The sequence below is a fragment of the Penicillium lagena genome (assembly GCF_028827675.1).
Source record: "Penicillium lagena strain IBT 129212 chromosome Unknown utg000003l_segment0_segment0, whole genome shotgun sequence".
NCBI classification, from domain to species: domain Eukaryota; kingdom Fungi; phylum Ascomycota; class Eurotiomycetes; order Eurotiales; family Aspergillaceae; genus Penicillium; species Penicillium lagena.
The window spans coordinates 669,571-695,597 of NW_026623224.1; the positions used below are offsets into that span (position 1 = coordinate 669,571).

General features: G+C 48.0%; 11 protein-coding genes across 11 annotated transcripts; 8 read left to right on the forward strand and 3 right to left on the reverse strand.

The window, feature by feature from the left end:
• On the forward strand, window positions 1-2,016 carry N7510_005407 (uncharacterized protein; the record flags this gene model as incomplete). Its single annotated transcript, XM_056977333.1, has 1 exon — window positions 1-2,016. One exon carries the CDS (start codon window positions 1-3, stop codon window positions 2,014-2,016), a length of 2,016 nt encoding a protein of 671 aa, XP_056833365.1.
• Window positions 2,017-4,386: 2,370 nt separating this feature from the next.
• Window positions 4,387-5,583, forward strand: N7510_005408 (GIY-YIG nuclease family protein; the record flags this gene model as incomplete). Its single annotated transcript, XM_056977334.1, has 1 exon — window positions 4,387-5,583. The coding sequence occupies one exon, from the start codon at window positions 4,387-4,389 to the stop codon at window positions 5,581-5,583; it is 1,197 nt and encodes a 398-aa protein (XP_056833366.1).
• Window positions 5,584-6,997: 1,414 nt separating this feature from the next.
• On the forward strand, window positions 6,998-8,141 carry N7510_005409 (fungal specific transcription factor domain-containing protein; the record flags this gene model as incomplete). The annotated part of the gene is made up of 4 exons (XM_056977335.1): window positions 6,998-7,094; window positions 7,150-7,247; window positions 7,303-7,880; window positions 7,934-8,141. 4 exons carry the CDS (start codon window positions 6,998-7,000, stop codon window positions 8,139-8,141), a joined length of 981 nt encoding a protein of 326 aa, XP_056833367.1.
• Window positions 8,142-8,239: 98 nt separating this feature from the next.
• On the forward strand, window positions 8,240-9,208 carry N7510_005410 (fungal specific transcription factor domain-containing protein; the record flags this gene model as incomplete). The annotated part of the gene is made up of 1 exon (XM_056977336.1): window positions 8,240-9,208. The coding sequence occupies one exon, from the start codon at window positions 8,240-8,242 to the stop codon at window positions 9,206-9,208; it is 969 nt and encodes a 322-aa protein (XP_056833368.1).
• Window positions 9,209-11,765: 2,557 nt separating this feature from the next.
• N7510_005411 (MFS transporter) lies at window positions 11,766-14,136 on the forward strand (the record flags this gene model as incomplete). The annotated part of the gene is made up of 10 exons (XM_056977337.1): window positions 11,766-11,909; window positions 11,994-12,370; window positions 12,435-12,691; window positions 12,741-13,121; window positions 13,168-13,325; window positions 13,383-13,477; window positions 13,536-13,669; window positions 13,722-13,781; window positions 13,837-13,929; window positions 13,982-14,136. 10 exons carry the CDS (start codon window positions 11,766-11,768, stop codon window positions 14,134-14,136), a joined length of 1,854 nt encoding a protein of 617 aa, XP_056833369.1.
• A 568-nt stretch (window positions 14,137-14,704) lies between these two features.
• N7510_005412 (isopenicillin N synthase family dioxygenase) lies at window positions 14,705-15,885 on the reverse strand (the record flags this gene model as incomplete). The annotated part of the gene is made up of 4 exons (XM_056977338.1): window positions 14,705-15,123; window positions 15,183-15,557; window positions 15,620-15,805; window positions 15,852-15,885. 4 exons carry the CDS (start codon window positions 15,883-15,885, stop codon window positions 14,705-14,707), a joined length of 1,014 nt encoding a protein of 337 aa, XP_056833370.1.
• Window positions 15,886-16,940: 1,055 nt separating this feature from the next.
• N7510_005413 (histidine phosphatase family protein) lies at window positions 16,941-18,629 on the forward strand (the record flags this gene model as incomplete). Its single annotated transcript, XM_056977339.1, has 4 exons — window positions 16,941-17,282; window positions 17,342-17,387; window positions 17,454-18,207; window positions 18,263-18,629. The coding sequence occupies 4 exons, from the start codon at window positions 16,941-16,943 to the stop codon at window positions 18,627-18,629; spliced, it is 1,509 nt and encodes a 502-aa protein (XP_056833371.1).
• Window positions 18,630-18,802: 173 nt separating this feature from the next.
• On the reverse strand, window positions 18,803-19,696 carry N7510_005414 (uncharacterized protein; the record flags this gene model as incomplete). Its single annotated transcript, XM_056977340.1, has 1 exon — window positions 18,803-19,696. One exon carries the CDS (start codon window positions 19,694-19,696, stop codon window positions 18,803-18,805), a length of 894 nt encoding a protein of 297 aa, XP_056833372.1.
• Window positions 19,697-21,047: 1,351 nt separating this feature from the next.
• On the forward strand, window positions 21,048-21,803 carry N7510_005415 (RTA1 domain-containing protein; the record flags this gene model as incomplete). Its single annotated transcript, XM_056977341.1, has 1 exon — window positions 21,048-21,803. One exon carries the CDS (start codon window positions 21,048-21,050, stop codon window positions 21,801-21,803), a length of 756 nt encoding a protein of 251 aa, XP_056833373.1.
• Window positions 21,804-22,257: 454 nt separating this feature from the next.
• N7510_005416 (uncharacterized protein) lies at window positions 22,258-23,779 on the forward strand (the record flags this gene model as incomplete). Its single annotated transcript, XM_056977342.1, has 2 exons — window positions 22,258-22,550; window positions 22,606-23,779. 2 exons carry the CDS (start codon window positions 22,258-22,260, stop codon window positions 23,777-23,779), a joined length of 1,467 nt encoding a protein of 488 aa, XP_056833374.1.
• A 434-nt stretch (window positions 23,780-24,213) lies between these two features.
• On the reverse strand, window positions 24,214-25,181 carry N7510_005417 (nascent polypeptide-associated complex subunit family protein; the record flags this gene model as incomplete). The annotated part of the gene is made up of 3 exons (XM_056977343.1): window positions 24,214-24,458; window positions 24,522-24,692; window positions 25,136-25,181. 3 exons carry the CDS (start codon window positions 25,179-25,181, stop codon window positions 24,214-24,216), a joined length of 462 nt encoding a protein of 153 aa, XP_056833375.1.
• Between the last annotated feature and the right edge of the window lie 846 nt (window positions 25,182-26,027).

The following is a 26,027-nucleotide window of genomic DNA, read 5'->3' on the forward strand; positions in this document are numbered from 1 at the left end:
ATGGAACTAACACTGTCCTCATTCCTGTCTACAGCTACTCCTACCCCAACCTCAAGTGCTACACCGACCTATGGCTTGGCTACCCAGTTCACGGTGGGAGCTCCGCCAAGTATCTGCAAATCGGACAACTACGAGTACAAAACAAAAATGGCTGTCCCTACAGGATGGATCAATATCGTGACCGGAGGTACTGGCTGGGGCACAGAAGGTTCCATTTGGAACATCTCTACTGGAGACAGTGCTAAGTTAACCGACATGAAAGCCCAATGCCAGGGCAGTGCATGTACAGGCATTACCGGTAACCAGGATTACAGTGGGAAGATGATCCAGCGATCGGATGGCAGTTGGTATATGAACGTCACGGCCGACATGCAACCCTCACTGATGATTTCGGGTCTGCTTCTTGCTGATACAGCTGGTCAAAAAATTGGCGGTAACAAGGCGTACCCTCTAGACGTCGTGGGCGTACCGCCATGCGGTTTACCGATTGCAATGAACTGCACCAACACGAAATTCAATCCTGACCCTCAGCAATGGGAAGCCTATCAAGTGGACGCGTTTGTCAAGTCGTACTTAGCCAAAAATGATATCAACAACTTTCAAACCTTGGTGAACCAGGCTCAGGCGGACTTTGAACCTACAATGGACGCGAACGGCAAAAAATGCGACATAACCGGTACTTTCGAATGCGAACCACCTATACAGGCAGAGTGCAGTACCAACGCTGGATACGACGAAGTCAGAGGAGTTATTATGACTACTGCCGTCGTCCAGTTCGTCAGTTTTGTCCACGAATTATATCTGGCAGTGTCCAATGTTAAGGATACTATAGGCGATGAGATTACCGCAATCACCAAAGACTTCTGGCAGCCTGCAGCAACAGAGACCTGGAACAAGATCATGAGCGTTGTTTCCTCTGTTATCGGGCTCCTCATCGCTGCTGTTGTTGCTTTCCAAACAATCCTTGGACCAGAAGCGGAGTGGTTGGGTTTCCTCGTCGCGGGAACTATCGTGGGATCAAATGCGTTTGGGCTTACCGGCAATGTAGCCAGCGAGCTGGAAAACCCCTCAGATACGGATACGGAGTTTGATCAGAGCTCGGGCTGGCAAGTCGGCGCCGCAAACCAGCTCAGCCAAATGATGACCGGCTTGGACGTTCTGCTTAAAACCAACGAAATGGGCCAAAATGGCATCAGCAAAATTCTCGCAGGCGGCTCTTGGGTTAGCTCGGATGTTGTACAGGCCTTCAACGATGACGGCTTCGGGGCGAGTGTCACCAATTGGTATCAGGAACTAATGATCGCCGAGTTCATCACCAAAGCTCTTGAGGACAACGACGCCTATATTTTGTTCATACCATATGGCGATGATACTCCGTATAATAATAAGACATGGGGCTTCAACCAGACGATTTGCGAAGATCACTGGACCAATGACCCCAGTTGGAAATATTATGCTGCGTGTGACATCACGTTCGGCCCAGATGGGGAGCCCGGCATGTCTGTCTTCACCCGACCCAGCAGTGAGGGTTCGGCGTCAGAGTCGTGGATGACACCACTAAGCTATAATGGCACAAACATCACTGGATGGGACATCATGTCGTCCGCAATCTGGGGTCAAGAGACGCATGGGTTCAACTTCACATTCCTGGACCAAAACTTCACCGACACCTTAGCCACCGGGGGGATCTCAGCCGCGAAAAGTACGTTCAGCAATGTGGCTATCAATCAGCCTGGTCTTTATGGTGTACCTGTCTGCGTTGTTCAGGACTTGGTTTACATCCCTGGCGTTGATCAAGTGATGAGTGATATCAATAATAGCGAGGGCGTCGGGGGGTACTATCATGCTGATGACCCTTGTTCATGCGCGAACTATGTTTATACATCGCCTGATGGACACACGGGGAAGTTCACACAATTTGTCTCTCAAAAGGTTCAGGACAGCATTGGTGGTAGTTGCAGTGTATCAGGAGATATGTGGTCACCATCCGATGTAAGTCCAAGCTATGGTTATTAGATACGAGTTGCTATTTCTCAGGATATTGTTTTGTTTTGTTATTTTTTGGGGGGGGGGCTGAGACATTCGCTGCCGAACTGGCTCTCACTGCCTGTAGAGGTGTTCATGATAGTCAGTCTCGACGATATCATCGCACTTATCAAGCTTCACTGTATCATAGATCAAATTCTACTCTTGCCTTCGTTGAGGACTACGAGAAATCTAAATAGCAAAAATCTGGAGTTTACAAAATGCTAATTGAGATGAGATCGATAGAGAGCTTAATGATGATCGTAGATTATCATAGATCGCATTAGGTTCTAAAATAGTACCGGATTTCAATGATCGTAGAATATATTTAACAATCAAGTGTAGGATATGAGCTAGACAGCGAATATAGCTATCACATCTATAGAAGTGAATTTGTTGTAAAGTGTCAAGAATTGGAATTCCTACAGATCACATACAGGGATTTTACCCCTCACCAATATTTCCTATTATGTATTAGTCATTTACTAGTTAGTGAGCCCTCTAAATTGTCGGGCATTCCCAGATTTATCGGAATCAGAGATTTATTTCTTCGTTAATTACACGTCCATGTGGGACTGTCGTACGCCCAGATTTTGACATAAAGAATTCTGGTTCTACTCCAAAAGACACATAATTCAGAAACCATCTCTTAAATATTTGAGATATTCTCCCCTGTATGAGGCCCAGAGATTTTGCAGGGTTCAAGAACCCCCTCATGATAGTAGAAATCTCTATAAGTTAAGTTAGTGGCCTAATACTAATTAGTAAAATAGTTTATTTACCTAACGCATTCGGGCCACCGCCACCCTTTTCTCACAGCGGGTTTAGCGCTGGCCCCGACCTTGCCGCCGGAAGTAATACTGTAGTGTGGCCCAATCCACACGCCGGACGTTGAATAACGAGATAGGGGGGGACAGGGAGTTGGACGTACAGCTTTTTCACAACGTTCGGTACTATTGAAACGGCGGAATGCCTGTGCACGTAACCTCAGCCTCACCCTTGGAATATTCTTTTACGTCTTTGCTGAATAGGAGTGACAGATTCTCCCTATATTATATTATTCAAAGTGCCTTGAAAGGATATAATTTTCTACTTTCCAATGGGGACAAATTTCCCCATTTACTTTCCAATATTAGCCAGTCTGGTTCACTTCAGTGGACGATGGACCAGAGACACTCAAATTGATCTTAAAGCAGGTTGTGTACTTCCTCGGGGAGGCCTTCCTTTTGGGCCGGCAGCGACTAGCCAGAAACGACCTGAGCATCGGATAAGGCGGCATCGCCTGTGGAATGCAAAGAGGAAGTCAGTGTACGGGGCTAGGAGAATTGGTGTCTAGGCGCATAAGCGCTATTCCCTAAAAAATTTAGCAAGAGGTCGACATCAAGAACTATGGGAATGGTAGTTTTGGCCAATGTTTTGATGGGCAGCAACGCTTGTCGCTTTGCCAAATACCACTATTTCTTAATGATTCTAGAACTGACTGCATACCGTCAAAGTGTAGGGAGAATTTAACAATCAGGTTTCCCGTACTACAAAATAGGGGTAGTTAGATAGATTGCAACTCAGACCTCTTATGCCCTTAAATTGAGGTAAGTCTTGCCCAACAGATACTGGTGAATACCAAATTCTTTCATTCCGACTATCCATAGCTCAATCATCTTTACCCATGGGATCTGTCTTTCCGACAAAAGCAATTCGCGGTCTGATCAACGTGGTCATGGTTCCCCTCTCTTGGGGCTGGGAATGGTACGTACCCCTGAGACTTGCATCTATGTTGCCAGGGGCCTTGGTGCTGCGCTAGGATGTCTACGAACCCGGGATTTTTAGCCCACTTGCCGCACTAGCCTGGAAGATCAGCATCGAGATATTGTACGCGTTGAACTGGAATTGAATGTCAATCTAATTGTTCATAATTATTTGGAGTGGCATTTTGTCTGCGATCAGCATAGCACACTTGCTGCATTTTTCAAATGCATCTCACCCTGGCAAAGCCTCTCAACAGCACGTGGCTTCCACTCTCCTTATCTATACACAATATCTCAGCTCGGCCCCAAAAGCTGAAACTTGCCTATGCCACCCTCGACCCAAGCTGCCATGGATCCCTGCTTCTGCATTAGACTAACGCAAAGCCCCTGCTCGATCAGTTTGTCCAAGCCGCTTGGAAAGTACAGAACTTCCAGCCTTTAAACCTGAAAGGGACAGGACAGCCTATTTCTAGTCCACTTTATCGTTTATGAAATTGCTCACTTGGCTTGGGCTCAATTGTGCCCCTGATAATCCCTGTCTTTTGGGTGACTTAAATAAGACTATACCTCAGCTCTCTAGGCTTTTTCATTTATTGAAGTCTCTTGCCCATTAGTGATGCCTCCTAAAAACCAGATCTGCGACTTATTCTCTTTGATTGAGCGAGTGTACGGTGGTGACAATGGCTTCGATTGCGTCGTTTACGCAGTGAAAAAGGGTGTCTCTGACGACTGCGATCAAGGCATTGCATCACACGAGATTGAGATAGTCAAAGCTCGTCTTCAGGACATCTATGATGCCTTGAAAAATGATACTCATTCTTTGAGTGGGACTGTCACGAAAGATCTCTACAAAATCGGGACACTCTGTCTCTGCAAGCAGAAGCATGCCAAGGTCATATATGAGACCAGAGCTCAGGATCAATGGATAGAGGACTTGGGGGACCCGCAAAGATTTCTGAACGACATGAACAGGTATCTCGCTCCAGACGGGAAGGCTCAAGACGAAGAGGCTCGAGACAGGGTGGCTGGAGACAAGGACGCTCATGACATGGAGTATGAAGTTTCTCAAGGTAGTTTGTCGCCAACACATAACTCCACCCTCTCAAAGGACCGACTGAGCCCTGAAGATGTGAACCGAATCGTTGCCCTGAGGCTCAACGAGAAATTAGGGACACTGGACCAGAAACCTGGATGGCTCTATGCTCTCTCACATCCTATTGCGCAAGACCGAATCAAAGTAGGATATACTACAGACCGCAGCCGCCGCTTCGGATATCATGAGAGGTGTTATCCTGGGTTCAGGGAAATATCCAGCATCTTTATCCCCCATGTACATCGGTTTGAGCAAATTATTCATGCTGAATATGGACAAGAAAAGAATCGACTTGAAAAGCCCTGCGACAGTTGTGGTATCACCCACAGGGAATGGCTCCGGGTGGATGAGCCTACACTGAAAGCCAGCATGAAAGCATGGGAGAAGTTTGCCAAAAGCCAGCCTTATGATGACCGAGGAAATCTTCACAAATGTCTTACGCCGCCAGCTGCTGGTTTCTCCAGAGCACGGAATCGCTGGCAGAAGTGGGCCAAAGATCAATCTATAATTAGGTCGTCTTCCTCGTCTTCGCCAAAATCAACACCTACAAGAGAAGCTCCTCCGCGCGCGAAGAAGAGCCGCTCAAGCACATCGCCATCGCCATTCATTGATCCCTCAAACACGAAAGAGCTCCCAACAGCTCTACCTCCTAAAGGAATAACAGAACAACGACCGCTTGTTTTCAGGCCAGCCAAAGGCAATTTCGATAGTGTGTCTTGATATTCTCAACGCCTTTTTGGTCATATACTGAAGTATGAGAAGAGAATAAGTTGTTACTTGGTTAATGTTCATTGCTGTCAATGTGTCTTTTATTCAACACAAATTTAGTTTCTTTTCAGTCTGCAAATTATTCCTGTTTTTAAACTTCCATGTTTGTTAGATACTACAAAGAATAGTCCCCAAAGTAGCAGAATAACTTGATGACGCTCAGCTACGCCCGTGTTTACCATGATGGGAACCGGGCTTTGCAGAACGAGTTCCTGCACAGGCCATGGCACGAAGCTCAGGGATCAGCGACGCCATTTTCAGCATTATTTGACGCCAGATCTTGCAGTTCGGATTTCAAGGAGTAAGATCGTCTAACGATAATTATCGTCGAGATTCTAGTTAGACGATACGATATGCGATATTGGAGTTTTAGACGATGTCGTATCGTGAATAACCCTAACTGCCTGCTTTTCACCCGTACAAACTGCTCTGGTGTACAGCAGCCATCAGTGGTGCCACTTGCTGGCCATGACTAAGCAGTCCTCCAATTTCGAATTCGAGTGAGCCAAGCTTTACTCAGCGTCAGCCATGATAAGTAATGTGATCGTTGAACCGGTAACCTTGCTGGGAATTCAGCTCTGGAGGCAGGACTCTCAATATCTGACGATCTAAGTGGTCACGATATTACATATGGCTGAATTTCTGGGGCTAAGTAACAGCAGGGAGACGGCCGGATGAGGAGCGAACGGTACACTAGCTAAAATCCTGGCGCAGTTCTCGGATCGCTTATCTCCCCAATTGTACAAATTCGCCAATCGAAGCGATCCAAGCTGCGTGGTCCCCCGCTTCTCTCCGCAATTGAACCAATTCGTCCCCAATAAGATAAGAAAGTCCCGACTACCCGGCATCGGCAATTTGCCGACACCTTGACACGAAATGCATTCGTGCCTTCAACCCATTCAGTGATTGTTGTTGTTTTCTTTCTCAGTCACGCGAGGCATGGATATTGGTCGGCGGCAAATAATTGCTCGAGTAAGACCCAGGGTCGCGGACTCGAATCGCAAGCGCGCTGCACGAGCGTAGGCAATCATCCAGTTATTTCTTACATCTTATCTTGAAGCAGGCGTATGACCGAATTCATTGTTACAGGTGCTGGAGATGTCGAAACCGCAAAAGCCGATGCATTCCGGCCCAGAGCCGAGCGGCTACCTGCCTACGATGCTTGAAAGCAGGAGTCGAGTGCACGTCTGCTGATGAGCCAGTCTTCTTTGAGCGAACCTATAGCACTGGGCCTTCAATGTCAGTAGATAGTACTACATCTTGAGGACTCGTCTGTCGGATCCCCATACTAATAGATATACTGTACCTCTACAGGCCCAACGATGAGAATGTGCATGCCGATTATACGCGGGATGCAAATCTATTCATGCCGGCAGATGAAACGTTTCACTCGTCTGGCTCACCAAAGTCTGCCCAGTCAAATGAGGCTGCTCACTTGGTGGTGCGAAGCTCCTATCAGACCCGTGGGTTTCATTAGCAGTCACTATACATGCAGGTTCACTAATACTCTCACCACAGATTACGAAGGAGAAGTTTCAAATACAAAGTTCTTATCCAGGATCCAGGATACAGTTGTGGTGCACTCTCGAGTCGGAATTGAAGACGATGAACCGGCAGTGAGTCGCACTGGATCCCTAGTCTGGGTTCGCCAATTCTAACGGTGGTACGTAGGACCACGAGAATATCGCGGATCTCACCTTGGTCAAGAAAGCATTGGAAGGATTTCCATCAGCGAATGTAGCCGAGTTTCTCGTTGCATGTTTCTTCCGCCATTCAGAAGCGAATTATTACTTCATGAACCGAGTCCAATTCCAGGAGCGGCTGAACCGGTTATACCTTGATGGGTTACACGCAGATTCCGAATCCGACCCTAGTCTGATCGCATTGGCCTTGATGGTATTCGCAATGGGCAGCCAATTCGCACATCTTCAGACTTCAAATATGCGGCAAACAACTCCACCGACATCGGTGCATAAACAGGGACCTGGAATGGTCTTCTATTTGAAGGCCAAGTTTCTTCTGCCCGATATAATCACACAATGCACGCTGGAGGGAATCCAGGTGTGCTTCCTTACGGCATTGTTTCTTCTTCCTTCCAACTCGACGGACCTGTCGTACGTGTACCATGGAATGGCGATGAAAATGGCCATTGCGTCTGGGCTACACCGAAAGACATCCGGCGGCGATTTGGATCCTATTGATATTGAAGTTCGCAACCGACTTTGGTGGTCGCTTTACGTCAGTGAACGGTAGGTAGCTTTACATTTTACCGCCACTGTGTGTGTATATTGACATTTCCTAGACGGCTTTCTATCATCTTGGACCGACCAGAAACAATAAAGGAAGAAGATATCGATACACCGTTCCCAGATATATGCGAAGCGCTCGACTTACTTGGAGGCAACAACAATCTCGGAAATCTCCAAGCTAGCATTCGCCTCATGTCTCTCTTCAACCGTGCCGTAAAGTATTCAAATATCTTCTGCTTGATTATTGCAGTACAAAACTAATTCATGTTTTAATCTAAAGACGCGAAAAGTCGGTTTGTTTGGCAGATAGCGCTGCTGAATCTACCATCGCTGGTCTGAACAGAGATTTACTATGTTGGATGGCAGATCTCCCAACACAACTACAGCCCAGTAATCTTGATCCCGGAACCAAGATTTTCCGTGGCGCCGTTCATTTACATATGTCCTATCACCAAATTTTTATTTTCATGGGCCGCCCATCCTTATTAAGACTCATACAAATGCACCTCTATGGAGTACGGGCTGCCGCTTCCCAACCGTTGCTGCAGGTCTCCTCTCCCGCAGATGAGTCCTTGTCCCGAGCATGCGTCAGCGCAGCATATCGAATGGTCGACTGTATACGGTATCTTGCAGAAAGCCACCGACTTGCCTGCTACTCCTACACGGATTTCAATAATTGTATATCCGCTGCTATCATCATTATCATCAATGAGATCGTCGATAGCCATCCTTGCTACCATTCCGCCATCTCTGTGATTATCCGATCTATGGAATTTTTGGCTTCTGGAGCCCGCAACGCAAAGCAAGGTCTCAGACTAATCCAGAATCTTCGAGTTATAATGACAACTATCAAAAGCAAATGGCAGTCGACACCCGTCGCTGTCTCATCAAATGCCGACGGATCTGGTTACGAGGAATGGCAAACATGCATGGAGGAGTCAGACCATCTTACCAGTAACCGCAGCTCTGGATCTTACAGCACTTACAACGTGAACAGAAGTCTTCTGGACTCTAATAAAAGCGGCGCTGCTCATAGTGATCTAACTCGGAGAGATCATTACCAGGAAGCCCCCATGGAAAGCAGCCAGTATCGGAATTTTGATGTGCAAGACAGATCTGGCCAATCGAGTCGAAGGACTGTGGATTTGCCGGCACTGCCTGCCGGAGCCATCACCTCTACTGTCAAGATTAGCGCGACGACCGACACCTCTCAGCAACAGATATGGGAAAATAACGTGGCGTACGCATCACTTCTCAGTTGGTTTGATGACTTCAATATGTTAGGACTTGGTGATTTTCCAAGTTTGGTATTTCCAGAAAGCGAGTGACCTGATATTATTTAACGGCGTCGATAGACTGTGCGGCTCAGGCGTTATTATCCAAGTATTTTAAACCCATAATAGAATTTGCATTTTTCTGGTGTTAGCCATGTAGTTAAAACCAACGTTTTTGCCACCAAAGCCCATTTCCTCGCAAAGAGCTCCTGCTCTAGATCCGCCGGAAAGACCAATCCACCAGGAAACTCGAATCGCTCGCCTAACATAGTGTATCCTAACGATGTGATTGCGGTCACGTTAGCCTCTGGTCTTGACCTTTTAAACGATTCTGGCAATGGTGCTTTGATGGAGTGATAATGTCCGCCGGTTTGAGAAAGTACCTGGCTGCAAAAAATACTCGGCCACGCCAAAGATCTGAACGCAAAGCCAAAGCACATCATGGGTGTACAGACAGACAACGCGTCTACTTCATCTCATTAGGTGTGTAGAAACCCAGCTGTGGGGAGTATTATTTATCGAATTCATTTTTCAATGATTGTTTGTTGGAACAGCATGATTATTTTTGAAACAAGATACTCGCCCCCAGGCCGGATCACACAACCGTTGCGCCGGTTGCCCGGCTAGTGCTCCTGCTGCCCCACCGGGATTGGGTTCTAGAAGGCACAAGAATACTCTAAGTTCCATCACTATAGCTCCTCGCACTGTCTATTGTATCAATTATTCTGGCTAGCTGTGACGTTCTTGCAGACCGATGAGTATGGGAAGATAAAAGAGAATCGATGTTAATACTGTGATCCAAAATGAAGGGATTTAACGCCCCTGGGGGCGAGTATATCATTTCCACGCATAGGAATTGACATCTCGCTTAGATCCCAAGGATGGCGAAGGAATGCTACTGTGTTCCTTCGCCATCAACTTCCTCGAATGGCTTTATTTGCCGACAGAATTGTTCAGACGTTACGGAGCTATTTTGTATGATGATAGTGCGAGACCTCGTTCGAATCAGATTCCCTGTGTGGCAACCTCGTGGAGGATAAGTGAGAAAGGCACTGACCCTGCTCGAAGTGAGATTGGGCGCGACCCATGCCTATTTGGCCGGGAAGATCTCGCCACTGCCAACATAAATATTTTCACTCTGACATTTACAAGAGGATTCTGTCCAGTCCAGCTCGATATGCAGACGCATAAGAACTTGTAAGGACTTGCTGGCTTCTTGAAGCATAGTGTCGCACAACGTCTAGCATAGGACAGGCCCTGGAAATGTGCGGGAGATATAAATCTGGGTCTGCTTTGGGGCCAAGCCAGACCATTTCACCTGCTGAAAAGGAGCTCTAAGGCCCCTTCCTGATATTGATAGAAAATATTTGGTTCAATTGTGTACCGATTAGGAAAGTGATCATGAAATTTACGGCTAGTCATAAGCTGATCAGCGGTTCTTTCTATTGCTCTAAAATCCGCTGGAGATTGAGTGGAATTATATATAATTATTCAGCTAACTGTCTGTCTGTGCGATCGATCGCAGAACTTCGATGAGCTTATATCCTCCTTGCATCTCAGATTAGGCCACCCGACGATCATCATGTGTATGGAGAGATACTGTAACAAGTAAACGCAGGGTTGGAAAATAACGCACCAAATTCGGATGAAGCCAAGCGTACAGTGGGGGCCAGCTTTTCGTTTCACCCACTTAAAAGTGTGGCCAAGCCAAAACTCTGGGGGCACAAAAAGCCCCGGATTGGACTCTAATGTGCCCCGCCAAGCAGGGCTGGCGCCATCAGCAAATAGCTAACCGTGTTTAGCCTAGTTAGCCAGCCCCGCCGTCACGCGCTACGTCGTTTAGTCTCAGCCTGGACTCGCGTGAGTCAGTCTCCCCCACTAGTTAACCACCAGGCAGTCCCAAATATCACAAATGAACAGCCAGATTTGTCGCAGGATCGAAAGGGGCCAGCAGAAAGCCCTCGAGCAGGGCACCGGGGCAAGCCTCAGATTAATAATGCTCGTAGAAGCAATCCTTCCTTCTCCTGCATACGCTTTGAGCGCCTCTAGTAGGACCACCAGGACCGAATAATACACCAAGATGCACCACCACACAACCACATTATTGGTATCATGCCCGGTTTAGTATTCTGAGGGGTTTTAGCTGTATAAATCATGCAGGATTGTTAAAGCCACAGTGCCGTGGAGAACATTCTTTTCCCCGGAATAGTCTTGGTGAAAAATACTTTATTCTCGCTTTATCTGCTTAGACTACCACAGAGTGGACCCTAGAGCACTGCACAAACTTCGGGCGTTCGGAACCCTACCCGCTGTGCTATGGTCCCTTCCAAGGGTCATAACTAGTGCTTACAGGCCGGGTCTATGCCGTCCTTCGAAAAGCCACCAAGCCACTAACTTCTCAATACAGCTAAGATCGCTCTCTGTTTGGCCTTCCTTTTACACTTTTGGACCCCACGGGGCGCATCGACGTCGGTATATATCCGGCGGAGTATCCAGTGTTTCCCCCCCACGGGGAACTCTTCAGGAAACTTGGTCGATCGTGGATCAACATTAGTTATCCAAAACTCCAAAACCTCTGATATTTCCTAAGCTACCAGGGCTGTTAATCACGATGTCCGAAAAAGAATCCCCGGAAGTTATTTCTCACAATGAGGACGCGACTCAGGACGCGACTCAGGCTGCGACGGTGGAGCTAGTTGAGGCTACCCAGCGACGCCAGTCCACCGCTCTCAACCTCGTTGAGAATCCTCTGCAGGTAAACATCCCAATCTACAGGCTTTCTCTGCCACTCTCCGATGGTCGTGTCGTGCATTTGTTCTGACCGTCTTTACTCCTACAGCGTTGCTCCAGGGAGCAAACCATCGCGGATGCTCGAGCCTTCGCCTCAGCGAAAGGCATGCAAGAGCACGCTGATCTTTTTGCTCGGGGCGCTCTGGTTGCACGCGAACCTGAGCTATTCGGCAGTATTTCCGAGCTTGATGAAGATGAGCTCGCCGCCCTTGCGTACGAGAGGGACCATAAATGGCACGGCCCTAAAATGCTGTGGTACTCGATCGCTCTGTGTGCCGTTGGAGCCGCCACACAAGGATGGGATCAGACTGGGGCCAACGGAGCAAACTTGTCCTTCCCGAAGGAATTCCACATCGACGGCAAGGGGAAAGACGAATGGATCGTGGGGGTGGTCAATGCCATTATTTTCTTGACCGCCGGTCTAATGTGAGTATATGAGCAGCGCCAATTCCTTCGCTTTTCATGCCGGAGTGATTGACTGTTTATTTAGTGGTGCTTTTATCGTCGATCCCCTTAATCACTACTTAGGCAGAAGAGGCGAGATTTTCCTCACTGCTTGCTGTCTTACTGCCACCCCGATCGGTTCCGGTTTCGCGCAGTCATGGCAACAATTGTTTGCTGCGCGTTTTGTTATGGGTATTGGTATTGGTGCAAAGAACGCTACAGTGCCCATCTACTCATCTGAGATGGCTCCAGCTCGAATCCGAGGTGCCCTAGTCATGTTCTGGCAACTTTGGGTTGTGGCCGGTAACTATCCCGCACCATTGTTCCCAAGACATTGCTAATTGCCGCGCAGGTATCTTCCTGGGCTTCGCGGCCAACATCATCGTCAAAGACGTTGGCCGCATCGCTTGGCGCCTTCAATTCGGCTCAGCATTCATTCCATCCTTCATCCTCATGTGCGGTATCTGGTTCTGCCCTGAGTCCCCCCGCTGGCTCATGAAACACAACAAACATGCTCAAGGCTTCAAATCGATGTTGCGCTTGCGAGCTCATCCCATCATTGCCGCAAGAGACTTCTATTATTCGTGCATTATCTACGAAGAGGAACTTCAGCTGGCTAATGGTGCGGGCTATTTCTCCCGTATGTGGGACTGCTTCCGCGTGCCCAGGATCAGGCGCGCGAACTACGGTGCCTCGACTGTCATGCTTGCCCAGCAAATGTGCGGTATCAACAGTAAGTTTCCTCTTCCCTGTCAGTGACTATCCCTGACGCCTTGTAGTTATCTCTTTCTACAGCTCAAGTATCTTCACGAATGTCGGGTACTCAGACACCCAGGCCTTATATGCATCTCTTGGCTACGGTGCTGTTCAAGTCGTATTCACGATCCCTACTTTGTTTATAATCGACACTAAGGGCCGAAGAACCCTGACTTTGATTGTGAGTCATCTGCAAGTTTTGTGAAAGAGACGTCACTGATAAATTTCTCCTATGAAGACCTTCCCTCTGATGTGTCTCTTCCTGCTTGCCGGTGGTCTCTCTCTTCTGAAAGATTACGGTAGCGTATCGTCACAGATCGGACCAGTTGTCTTGTACGTGCGTGAAAGATGTTTGCAACTGACATATGACTGATATACTTTCTTTAACCAGTTTTGTCTATCTGTTTACTATCTGCTATTCTCTGGGTGAAGGACCAGTTGCCTTCCAATACTCTGCCGAGGTGTTCCCCACCATTCAGCGTGAGCAAGGAATGGCTTGGGCGGTTTGCATCAATAACACTTTTGGTGAGAACCCAAGCTTAGTATTCCCCGATATGGTCTAACAAGCTCAATGTAGCCGGTATCCTTAGCTTGACATTCCCGCGAATGCAGTCCGTCATGACACCAACAGGTGCTTGTAAGTGGACGCTACTGGATTACCCGCTCACAAATTCGCTAACCCCTAGTCACAGTCGGCTTCTACGCTGGACTCAACCTCATCGCTTGGTTTATGATTTTCTGCTTTGTCAGAGAAACCAAGCAGCTCACCCTGGAGGAGTTGGATCGTAAGTGACGCTCCCCTGAACCTATATCGCTTTTTATTAATGTCTCTCATAGAGGTCTTCTCTGTCCCAACAAAGGACTTCATCCGCCACGAATTGACCGTGTGGCTTCCTTGGTTTATCAAGCGTTATATCTTCTTCCAGAATATCCCCAAGCCGCCGGCGATTATCGCGACGGCTCGGGAGGCCGAGGTTATCAAGAGCGCCTAGGCTTTTTAAGTGGCGTGATAATGGATATATAGGATGCTCGCATGGTAGATTGTTAGAGAATGTGACCATGCAACCTATATCATCTAACATTGGGGTGGCAGGGGTGGGGCACTAGATGCATCTTATGCAGGATGAGGGTAGAAGTACAGCATACCAGGCTATGGGATAGACGGACGTAATGTCAAGACCGACAACAGTTAGCAGGGTGTTTCAAACGAACTCTGTCTCGCAGTATCATTTTTGAATCGCATATACAAGAACATACTGAGTGATATTACGTGTTAGCGTAATCTTTAGTTGGTCTTCATAGCTGTGACATAAAGAACTTAAGTGACCGTTACTCGTCGTTCTATCAGCAATAAGTAAGCATTCTCTGCTCAGAAGGGTAAAATATGCTTCCGAAAAGCGGAGCACTAAAACGTCTTCTGGAAGACAGGCATGCAAGAGAATTAAGAAATAAAACTAAACTGTAGTCACTCTCCGCTGAAGCGGTCATTGAGGTTTGATCAGTGACGGAGACGAGTGGGGAGGATGAGAACAATGTAAGAATAGGCTAGTTCTCTGCATCTCAATTATTTGCATTCTCGACCTCACTGAACAAATCTCCCATCCTTTTCTCTGTCCCCCCATATGTATCAGCATAACGTGCAGTCATCCATTCCTCCACCGTAATCGGTGGATACTTGGTGTCCTGTGGTCCATCTGCACAACTAGGAATACATTTGACCACAAAGTCCGGATTCCCCGAAAAGAAAAACGGCACACTGTACCGTTCTTCGCCACTTTTGTTAATCACACGATGCAAGTTCGACAAATAGCGGTCACTGGTCCAGCGCATCATCATGTTGCCCAGATTAACCACTAGTGCCCCTTTAATAGGATTGACATCGGCCCATTGAGAGGATTCCCGGTCCCAAACCTGAAGACCTCCCTTGTCATCTTGAAGGAGGATAGTAATAGCGCCAAAGTCAGTGTGGGCGCCAATTCCTGGTAACCAGCGTTATCAGCACATGTTCTAATTTTTAAATGATGGATAGGCATAATACCTCGTTCTAAAGCAGGAGCATCGAGCTTTTGGGGTGGATAGTGTAGCAATCGCAATATTGCCACCGGCTCTTCAGCGAATTCTTTGAACCAGTTCGGCTCGAGGTTTAGTGTTAGTGCCAAAACTTTCAATATGTCCTCCGATAGGCTGGTTAAGGTGGCATGATAGGTGTCGATTGTCGCTTTGAACAAGCCATGGTCCTGGATCTCGGAAGGATATTTGTTAGAACCTTGAGAGAATTTCCCAGCAACTACAGAAGGATGGTCTGTCGGTAAATCTTTTCCAAAATAGAACCCTTCCTTCAGATCGCCTTGCCCTCGTTTCTCGAACCTTTGGGCGCGGAGTCGTTCATACCCTCGATTATCTGTGCCGAGGTCTGGTGGTAAAATTTTAATTTAGTTTATTCCACCGTGATGTACGAGTGAAAAGCAGACTCACCCTTGCTATATTTTTCTTTGATGTCGAGCGGTAGACTGAATAGGTCTCGCGACTGCTGTAGAATTGATTCCTGTAGATCTGATGGCACCCTGTGATTGATTATCTGGAAGAAACCATGGCGCTGGCACGCTTCGCGAATTTGCTGAACTAAGACATTTTTCCCGATCGAGTCAGAAGAGTAAAAGGCTGTATAGATGTTAGTCGCGCTCGAAAAGCGGTAGTGAAACTATACCCCCAAAGTCAATAATAGGTGGTGCCTTGACCATGATAACTATTTTGATCTGTTCTCCACAGTTCAAGTATCGTGGTTAAGGTCAGTTCAAACGGGGATTAAACCTGATTTAATTGCGTCGACTATGGTGAGTGCGGGGAAGATAAGGAAGTCCATGTCATGGATATTAAAAACAAATAGACGGCAAATTCGGGTGGCCGAACATACGAACGCCGAGTGATGCGTATTATTGCTATTGATCACCCGCGAGTAGCAGAGCGACAATTGGCTTACATATATTTCCTGTTGGGTTTAGAGCCGTGCTGCTTACCCTTGGTAGCAGGTCATCCCCTGTTAGATGAGACCCTGGGCATTTGATATTTTCTTGATCTTTTCTTTTCCTATCTTATTGTTGCTGTCGTGGTCAGATGAGGTAGTGTCAACTTTTGACAACGGTGGTTAGGTTTAAATTTGCCACCAATTCGCTTGTTTTGTAAGGGAAAGAAACATCAAAAGATTATGCATTTCACCCAGAATCCTTCACAATTATCATTACATACATAGCCAACAGCCGTTGGCGCGTCCTGACACCAACATAAAGTGTAGGCGAAGCATCAGACGGGGATATTCAGTAGGCCAATCGGCAAAGCAAAGAGCCAATAGAAAGACGTAAACGATCATATATAATTAGACTACTAGTCGCATACATAATAAGAGGGCCAAAGCGAAAGCGAAGAAAGGGGGCCGATATGCAAGCCTCTCCACTATAACTTTCAACCAGCAGCCTATCAATGATGTTTACTTATTACGTAGCTAGCCAAATTGGGTATACCCGCCACCAAGTCGGACCCCAATAGCTGCGCAGCTATTAGGTTTCAACTTGGAGGCGAGTAATACAAAGCACAAAGGGGGCAAAATTGGATGCCAAGCACTTTACCACCGGTTTAAAAGTTAGTGAGTGACAGACTTTATCTAACTCCGATAGAGGATGTGGAGAACATTCTCCCTCTCTTCCAATTCCCCCTCGGCGTCTTTTTCCCCTCTCCATCATATTCATTTTCTCCTATCAACTCGATGCCACAAGGCACATCTCAAGGGCCTGATTGAACCATGCAGCCATCATCTGTGCCTTTCGGTCGGCCCTGGCTGAAGATTGCATTTCCTTTTCTTACGATATTATTCGCAATCGTGTTTTACAATCGCGCGTCCTTGCCCGCGATTTCGGTGACGGTGTCAATCGCCCCCTTATCTGAAACTTACAAATTGATTTTGGAACATGCTGCCAACTGGAATACATGGGTGTACACATCACCATTCAGTTCGTCAGAGAGCCCAGTCAGAGCCTCAGGGAAGGGGTGGAATCTCCTCCATGGGATTCATAAGGCGGGCCAAAACACGGAGGCATGGAGCATTGCACCTCCACAAGGATGCTATGTGGATCAGGTCCACCTGGTATGCTTGTCTCATGGATTTATTCTCTTAGATCGAAAAATTCGCTGACCAGCACGTAGATGTCACGCCATGCAGAGAGATACCCAAAAAAGTCTGCTGGAACTGGTATGTCAAACACTTTCTCAATAATTGCCATGAATGCGGGTCTGATCTAACGCCATCACCTGGAAGGCCATCTCGAGTTCTTGGAACGGGTGAAAAACACCGGTCATCCTCTCAATGGCTCGCTTGCATTTATGAACAACTGGACCTATTTCACCAATGACCCATCACGAGATTTTGGCCAATTAACCCACACCGGCCCGCACCCAGGTACTTTGGAAGCGGTCTCTTCAGGTGCTCAGTATCGCTCTCGATACGGACACCTTATATCGAGAAAACCCACTCGAGTGTGGGCAAGTGGCTCACAGCGCGTGATCGATACAGCCCGATATTTCGCTTCGGGATTATTTGGACCGGATTGGGAGAGTTCCGGAAAAGCTGAATTACAGATAATTCCCGAGACTTTCGAACGCAGGGGGGACACCCTTACTCCGAGCAAAACATGCCACAAGTATCTTGAGGACAAGGCTCGACACGACCATGGAGCAAACATGCTCGCGAGATTCCAAAGTGTCTATATCCGGAAAATCGCCAATCGATTGATCGGCGAAGGAAATTCCGGTCTCGGTGTTTTGACGAACTACGAGGTGTTTGCTATGCAAGAAATGTGTGGTTCCGAGACTATGGTGCGAGGCTCAAGCCCGTGGTGCGACGTGTTTACGGAACAAGATTGGGATAGTTATGAATACGCCCGCGACCTGCGCCAGTTTTATCGAGCTGGGCCCGGTAATTCGTACGCCAGAGCGATGGGATCGCTCTGGCTGGATGCCACGACAGAATTACTTGGTGACGGGCCTGAAGTTGGCACTCTATTTTTGAGTTTGTAAGTGAGAACCTCTAACCTAGAGACGGAACCATAGAACTCACTGTATATTCAGTGCGCACAGCGGTGATATTGCTCGCTTGCTCACGGCGTTGGGTACTTTTGATGGCGAACCTCATCTTCCCACGACGCATATTGTCCGCGATCGTACTTGGCGGACCTCGTTGGTCATGCCTATGGGCGCGCGAATCACGTTCGAGCGATTGAGTTGTTCATCAACTGATGCCAAAGCTTATGTCCGAGTCAATATCAATGATCGAATTGTCCCGCTGCCGTCTTGCAGATCAGGCCCCGGTGAGTCATGTCCACTGGAGGAATTTGTGGATTATGTGCACCAGCGAAAAGAGGAAGTTGGGGATTTTGGTGAGGTGTGTGATCTGGATGGAGAGGCTGGAAATATTACGTTCTTGCACCATGATTAAACGAATTAGATTTATATATGTATATATACAATGCAAGCACTCTAGAGCACTGTACATTTAACTTGTTTCAAGCATGAAATCTGAATTGTGCTGCTTTTCAAACAAAAAAGGAAAACAAAAAGACAGACAGTCCCTTACTTGATTGAGGGTCCGGCAGACGAGCGTACATAGCTCTAATGAAGATCCTGCGACATGATTCGCCGAGGATATTGAAGCCAATGATGCCACATCGGGTCGAGGTACTCGTTGATCATGCGAAAGATGAATATCCCCGCGTTTTTAACTTGCCACAGCTGTCTGCCATGGTGCAGCAGAGCAGCATAGAACGCCAACAAGATCAGTGCTTCCGGTTTTTTGGCAGACAACAAGCTGATGAACCTTGATGGTGCTAGCATCAACCACGTGTAGATCATGTAGTGCCGGTATCCCTGCCCTAATTCAGTCGATACAGCGTCAAAGCCAATTTGCAGATTTCGAATGACAAGCTGACAGGCTTCCTTGTCTTCGTCTCCCAGTCCCTGAGAATCGGAAATCAAACCAGAAATGTCCTCGCAGTCACTTCCTCTCGGTGAACGCGATGTGAAGCGCGAGCTTGCTGAAAGGATAGGCTCAAGCTCCGATTTCATCAACTGTGGCCAAGCAGACATAGCGAGGGTGTGAATACCTCGGTGTATCTCAACACAATGCAGATACTTTGCCATAAAGCAGTCTAGGGCACCTATATCTTGATTTGCAATCGTGTCGGCGAGAAGATGGTGGCCAAGGACGGAGGAGAACAAAAGAATACCGACACAGTTTGTCTCATCAATTTCCGTCCAATATGAGTTGAAGAGGGAGACGGCACGGGTTTGTAGTGCCATAGCTTGTTGCTGGTAAGAAATCGATTTTGCAGGACGCATAGAGGCTAGGTGGAGGGAGGAAAAGGCGAGCATTTCATGGAGAAGGTATGGATATTCCAGGCCTTTTTTGAGCAGGAGGGAGGTGGCAGTATGGTGATGAAAGTCGATCTCAGCGAGACCGAGGCAGAATACGTCATTGTCCAACATTAAGTGAATAATCAGTTCCATATGATTGATGTTCAGATCAGCATACGCACCCCCCAGGAGGCCCGGTTGGTCCTGTCGGTCTTGGATATCTGTGTGCGGATGCTGAGGTGGGTTTACATTTGGACGGGAGCGGAGGAAGTGGCTAGTAGGCGGAGGAGTTGTGATAGTTGAGCCTCTGCCCTTCTTTTGCCAAGAATCGTCCGATTGGTTGTGACTTGAATTTTGAGACTGATCATGAATTTGAGGGTTGAGGGAAGAATGTGATGAAATGGTGGTGGGGTCAGATGGTGTTCGGCTTCTGGGCGGACATGGTGCTGCATACCTGCAGTCACGATGGGAAATGGTACATAAAAGACAGACTGGTCGACCTTCGTCGCACTTTTGTCGAGTAAGCCAAGTGGACAGGGATTCTCTATCGAGAAATAATCGATAGGAAACATCTGGGGCAGCTGAAAAATACCTTGACATGGCGTTCTTTACTACGATAGCCAGCAATTAGACGTGGATGAGTGGACAAAAGTCCATAGGGAGCGTGCTGTTGAACTCACCATGAAAGGCAACCGCCTCTTGATTTCTTGTGTCTGCGACGCAGCATTTCCGTGCCCAAACCAAATTAATTTGCAGAACACACACACAGGAACTATGATGACACAAGGAAGCCTTTTGCCAGTTGTTTCGTTGGACGTTGAGGCTGTGGCCGAATACGCGTATTACATAATACGGCCGTGTTTCCAAAATTAGGCACTGCAAGAGGGAGAACTGTAACTATCGGACATGCCAAGCAGTAGAAAGTCACTATTAACCATTAAGGTGGGGCGTCTTTATTAGCTAACACGCGTATCTCAAGCGCTGGATTTTCCTATGGAGTACGTAAAAGTCCAAAAGTCAGCTTGGATGATATTGTGAGATAAATGAGTCGTCTTTCTTGACGCTTTAGATGATGAATATTCCACATTACGAAGGCAGTGCAAGGCAAACTATAGTAGAGTAAGGTGACTGGCTCTCTTGCCATGGTGCCGATATAGTTCAGCCTACGAGGTCCCGGGGGCCACCGAGCATAATATATAAATACCGTGCGTATCTCCTTCCTCGTGCTTCATTGCCAATTTTTCCTATTTGTATTTGCTCATCTACCTCATATCCCATTTCAGCCTAAACATGCCAGCCATCCAAACTTACGAAGGCGTATATCTTTGGGAATATGTCCCCAATTTTCCCCTTTCCGTCATATTTTGTGCGCTTTTTGCAATTGCAACCGCGGTCCACAGCTGGAGGCTATATAAGACCAGAGCAATTTTTACAATCCCACTCATACTTGGAGGATTATGTGAGCCTTCGTCCTAGAGCTTATATGCAGTTATTGATTATCCGGATGAAATCGCTGACACTTTTCATTCTCTTCGTTCTTCTTTTAGGCGAGGTAATCGGATATGCTACTCGGGCTGCGGCTACCCCGAACACCGGCAGCTTGATATTATACCTTTTCCAGAGCATTTTTCTGGTCATCCCTCCCCTTGGATTTGCGGCAACGCTTTATATGGTTTATTCTCGGATCGTCAGGGCAATTCATGGGGAAAATCTCTCACCAGTTCCCATGCGATGGGCCACCAAGATCTTCGTTGGTGGAGACTTCACCTGTTTCATGATCCAAGGCAATGCTGCTGGCCTACTGGGTAGTGATAACACGACTATCGTTCAAATTGCCGATTATATTATCATCGTCGGCCTGGTTCTGCAGATTCTGCTTTTCCTACTCTTCATCGTCTGCTGCATTATTTTTCACAGAAGAATGAACGTTTACGTTAAGGATACTCGGATATACATTCAAAGCTCCTGGAAGTCGGATCTCAACATGCTATATGGAACGTCCACGGCCGTGCTTGTGCGTAACATCTACCGAGTTGTTGAGTACGTTATGCAGTCAATATCGCAGCACCGCTATCTTCTCACCCATGAGTGGCCTCTCTACGTGTTTGACAGTCAGTTGATGCTCTTTCTCATGATTGGCTTTTATGTCTGCAACCCGACCAAGCTTCGGCATTGCACTACGGAATCTGAGATGGAACTGCAGTCTAGTGAGTCGCCAGCGTCTGCGAAGTCTTCAAATGCTGCCAGCCCATCGAATTGAACCGAGATTGTCGCGATATTGAGGAATGTGAATCAATATAGTTAGAATTTATGGCTGTGAGACACGGGCTCATAGAATGCAACGAGTGCAATTCAACAGTGTATAGAGCTCGAAAGGAAACAAACGAACCATGAGATTGAACAGCTCCGATGCGTTCCATCTTTTGCGCTATTAAAATGACCATCGAAAATCTCGCACTTTTCACATGATAAAATGTCTCTTTTCTACTTTCGTCTGCTCTGTTCGATGCACAGTGTCATACTTTATCCTAGTCTCAATATTGTTTCGACTTCTTGGCAAGCCCGAATCCGAGACCTTATGATCCTTCGTGCCGATTGGACCTGGTATAACGCCGGCGATGCCTGAGATCACGGATAAATTGTGTAGATTATTGAAAGGATTAATTAATTTTCCACCGATTGTGCATTGCTTCGATCTGCTCCTGTTCTTATACATGGGTCGATCACGTGATCACTACCAATGTTTACGGCGCCCAAAACTTTTGGCGTTTCCCTTTCCCAAGTCCCAACTCTTACCGCTCGAGACGACGTGCCATTTCCGCGATAATCTATCGCACTTGGACTCTTTCATCTTGGAGCTGTTTTTGGGCTTCTCCAAATCGCCTCTGTATATTTCAGCCCTCCCGCGGCGTCCCTGCGTCGCCATGGAATACCACTCCGTGCCACCAGAGGAGCGCGCGCGAGACGAGAAGGGCAACCTCTTGCCCTGGGGTTATGTCTACAAAGAGTGAGTTTCAGACAGTCTGATAGTTTCTCGGTACATCGTGCTGACACCCCCACAGTGAATCTCGCAATCCCCGGAGGCCGCCAGAAGAGACAGGACCTTTCGGCAAGAGAAGAAATGCGCGATATGACCATGCCCGTTCAAGGACAAGAACCGGAACACCTGCAAAGCGAGAAAATGCCAACGTCGCCGAGTTCGGTCGTTTATTCGCAGTGCAACAAGAGGAGGAGAAGACACAGGGCCTGCCCAAGTCAACCTCGTCGTCCAGCCTCGACAACCCCCGGAAACAAACCGAAAAAGTCGCGACGGAGTGCTTCCTCTACGGATACAAGGCCAAAGATTCCGAGTGGAAGGTGATTGATAAATACGAGCGCATCTCGCAGGGCCTGATTTGCGAGGACTACCCGCGCAGTGACCCCAATTCGGCCAGCCACTACACCCAACTCTTGAGCGGAGGCGACGTGGTGATCCGCGCCAATCTGTCGGCCGATGCAAACCGCAAATCCAAGCGCTACGATGGCGGGTATCACTGGATCAAAGTGACGTTCGATTCGACCTCTGCCGCGGACCGCGCCTGCTTCTACTCGCCACAGGAGATCGATGGATACCTTGTTTTCTGTGAACTGTATCATGGCCACGGCCCAGCTGACGATGCTGCAATCCCTGCCGGCTCTTCGACGAACAGCAACCTCCGAACCAGAGCGCCGCGGACATTGACGACGACGCACTCTACTGCTTTCCTCTCGAGCAAGGACCAGGATCGGTCAACCCTGCCGCGGTCCTTCGCAATGAATAATCTGTCAAGCGTTGCAGATTTTACAGAGGGGGACGAGGAACAATCCCTGACCTCGAGCACGACAACTGCGACGTCTGGGACGGCAACGGTGACAGGAGCATCGACTGGCATCCAGATCTCGTCCTCAGTCCAGCAACGCCATGTCGCCACGGAGCCGAAACCAGAGTCAGATTTCATGACACACATTCCTACCGTCCGTCGCACGAAGCTCCGCCCCTTGACTGAAGCTCTCCCACCCCAGCCAACACTCACCGAGCGTGTTCTTCGATCGATTCCCATCCTGAGCTGGTTCACCGGTGATATTGTGGGTGACGGGCCGCAACTTCGCGAAGACGGCACCTTTGATTACGACAAGTCTAATGCGTACTGGCGTTTCTGGTACATGGTGGACAAGATCCTGGGCTCTGATATCTGTGGGCTGAAGGAGGAGTCATGAAGTGCTGCCGCTCAGGCCTTTAAGAGGCTTTCTTGAGATCACATTAATCCCACCCGAGGGCCGCTCTCGTGACAACTTGTACTCTTGACTCGTTGTCTTGACCTTGTGCCCTATCCCGCCACCCAGATCTGATCGTTTTTATGGTATTCCCCCATTGAGCATGGAGTTGGATCAATTGGGCAGACAATCCGTTGCGTGTACGATAGTCGATGTCATCTTACGTAGTAGGTAGACCCGACGAACAAAGTCCTGACTGGACATCTGACGCCGTCCGAATTACCTTCTTCTGTAGCCTAAATCAAGATCTGCTCATCTACGCGCCTGCAAGCAACAACCGAACATTGAAAGCGGAAATGATACATTTCATTGAGCGTGTAGAACCACCGTTATTTCCAGACAATTTTTGTAGTTAAGTTAAGTCCTAGTTAGAACGTTTATTCGACCTTGCTCTCGAAGTTCTCGCCCTCAACCAGATCGGGGATATCATCCTCGTCCTCATCATCCTTCTTGTCACCGCCCTGCGCCTTCTGCATGTTCTGGTAGCTCTCGGCCAGCTTGCGGAGCGAGGCCAGGCTGTCGGGGCCGAGCTGGTTCAGGATGCCGGGGACGAGCTCGGTGAGCTCCTTCTCCTCGCCGTTGCCGTAGAGGGCGAAGGTGTTGGAGGGGACAGAGGCGTGGACTAAGATTTTGTAACACATTGTTAGATATGGGCTGGGATGGTGGGGAAAGAGTCAAGACTCACCCTTGGGAGCGGCGAAGTGGATGACGTTGCCGTCCTCCTTGAACATGTTGACCTCCTCGATGGCCTGGATGGGCTGCACGTTCATCTTCTTCAGGGTCGTCTGCAGCTTCTTGTCGTCGGCGCCGGCGGTCTTGTGGACCTTCTTGACCTTGCGGCGGGGAGTGCCCTTGCCTCTGTGGGAAGAGTGTTAGTCGATATATTTTTTCCTTCACGGCGGGCGGCGACATCGGAGTGGAAGGGCATGTCCAAAAAGGTGGTGCAATAGTCCGATCGAAGAGTCTGGATTATTGGATCTCACACGGATAACCTCCAATGGCCGGTCGCAATGCCGGAATCGGTAGGGAATCTCTCTCGAAGGACGGGTAACCGGAGGTCGGGTATGGAAGTGACGGGTTCAACAAAGACAGATTATACATACCCTATTTAAAAGCGAGTGAGTCAGTAGAGGTTTCAAAATCAACGATAGCAAAGAGTTGGTGACAGGCGGAACGATCAAGAGACAAGCCTGCAGATCCAGTGAAGTCGACCGAACATGACCAGCTTCGAGCCTCAATCACGAATCCCCAACAGGACGCCCAGAACGACGCAGACGGAGAAAAAGAGCTAGAACATACCAATCCGCACGCTAGCCTGCATTCTAGCCAACTTTGCCTGATCCATGGTGACGATTGGAGGGGTGTCGTGTCGCCTGTACCGCGATGGTGAGAGTTAGCCGAGGGACGCATTTGGAGCTTGTGCGGAACAGGGACAAATCGGTGCGAGAATGTGTGGCGAATGATTCAAACGTAGGGAAAGAACATACCGACTGGAGAGAAACGGGTAGATGGGTGGTGAGAGGGTGGAAGTGGGTGGTTGGATGAGGGAAGTTGAAGTGATGATGCGCTTCGTCCAGGCGGAGAGTTTTGTGTGGGGAGTTTGTTCGCCGGGCTTCGCTAAGTGTGGGCGGCCGGAAGGGTTACTACTAATCTTAGACTACGGTCTGCGATTTTGGTATGTACTATATTGAACTATGACTATCATCTATTGTGGTCATTCCGATTGACTGGAAAGTCGCTGGAGTGGTGAGACTGCGTTGATTGTGGGTGTTGAGAGGCGCTCTCGGCTAAAACCCTAACTACTACATACGCTTTTCAGACTCAGCTTCAATGCCATCGACCAGATCACCTATTGCGAGACACCTTTAGTCGTACTGATGTATTGTTATTTTGCTCAATTTAACGCCCCTATTTTTAATTTTTTAGCTACAACTGCAGCTAGCGTCGCAGTGTTCTCTGGAGGGGGACTCGGAGTAGTCATCACGCTTGGAAACCACGTAATTGAGACATCAAACACCTAGCAAAGTCTCATATAATATATATATGGAACTCTTCCATACCAAATAACAGCGGATCGAAGTATACTTCATCCTGCTAAAGGCCGCCATTGCGAATCCTGTTGGGTCACATGATCTTCAATATCACGTGATATTTAATGCCTGATAGTAATGCCTTGACACCTTAACAGTAT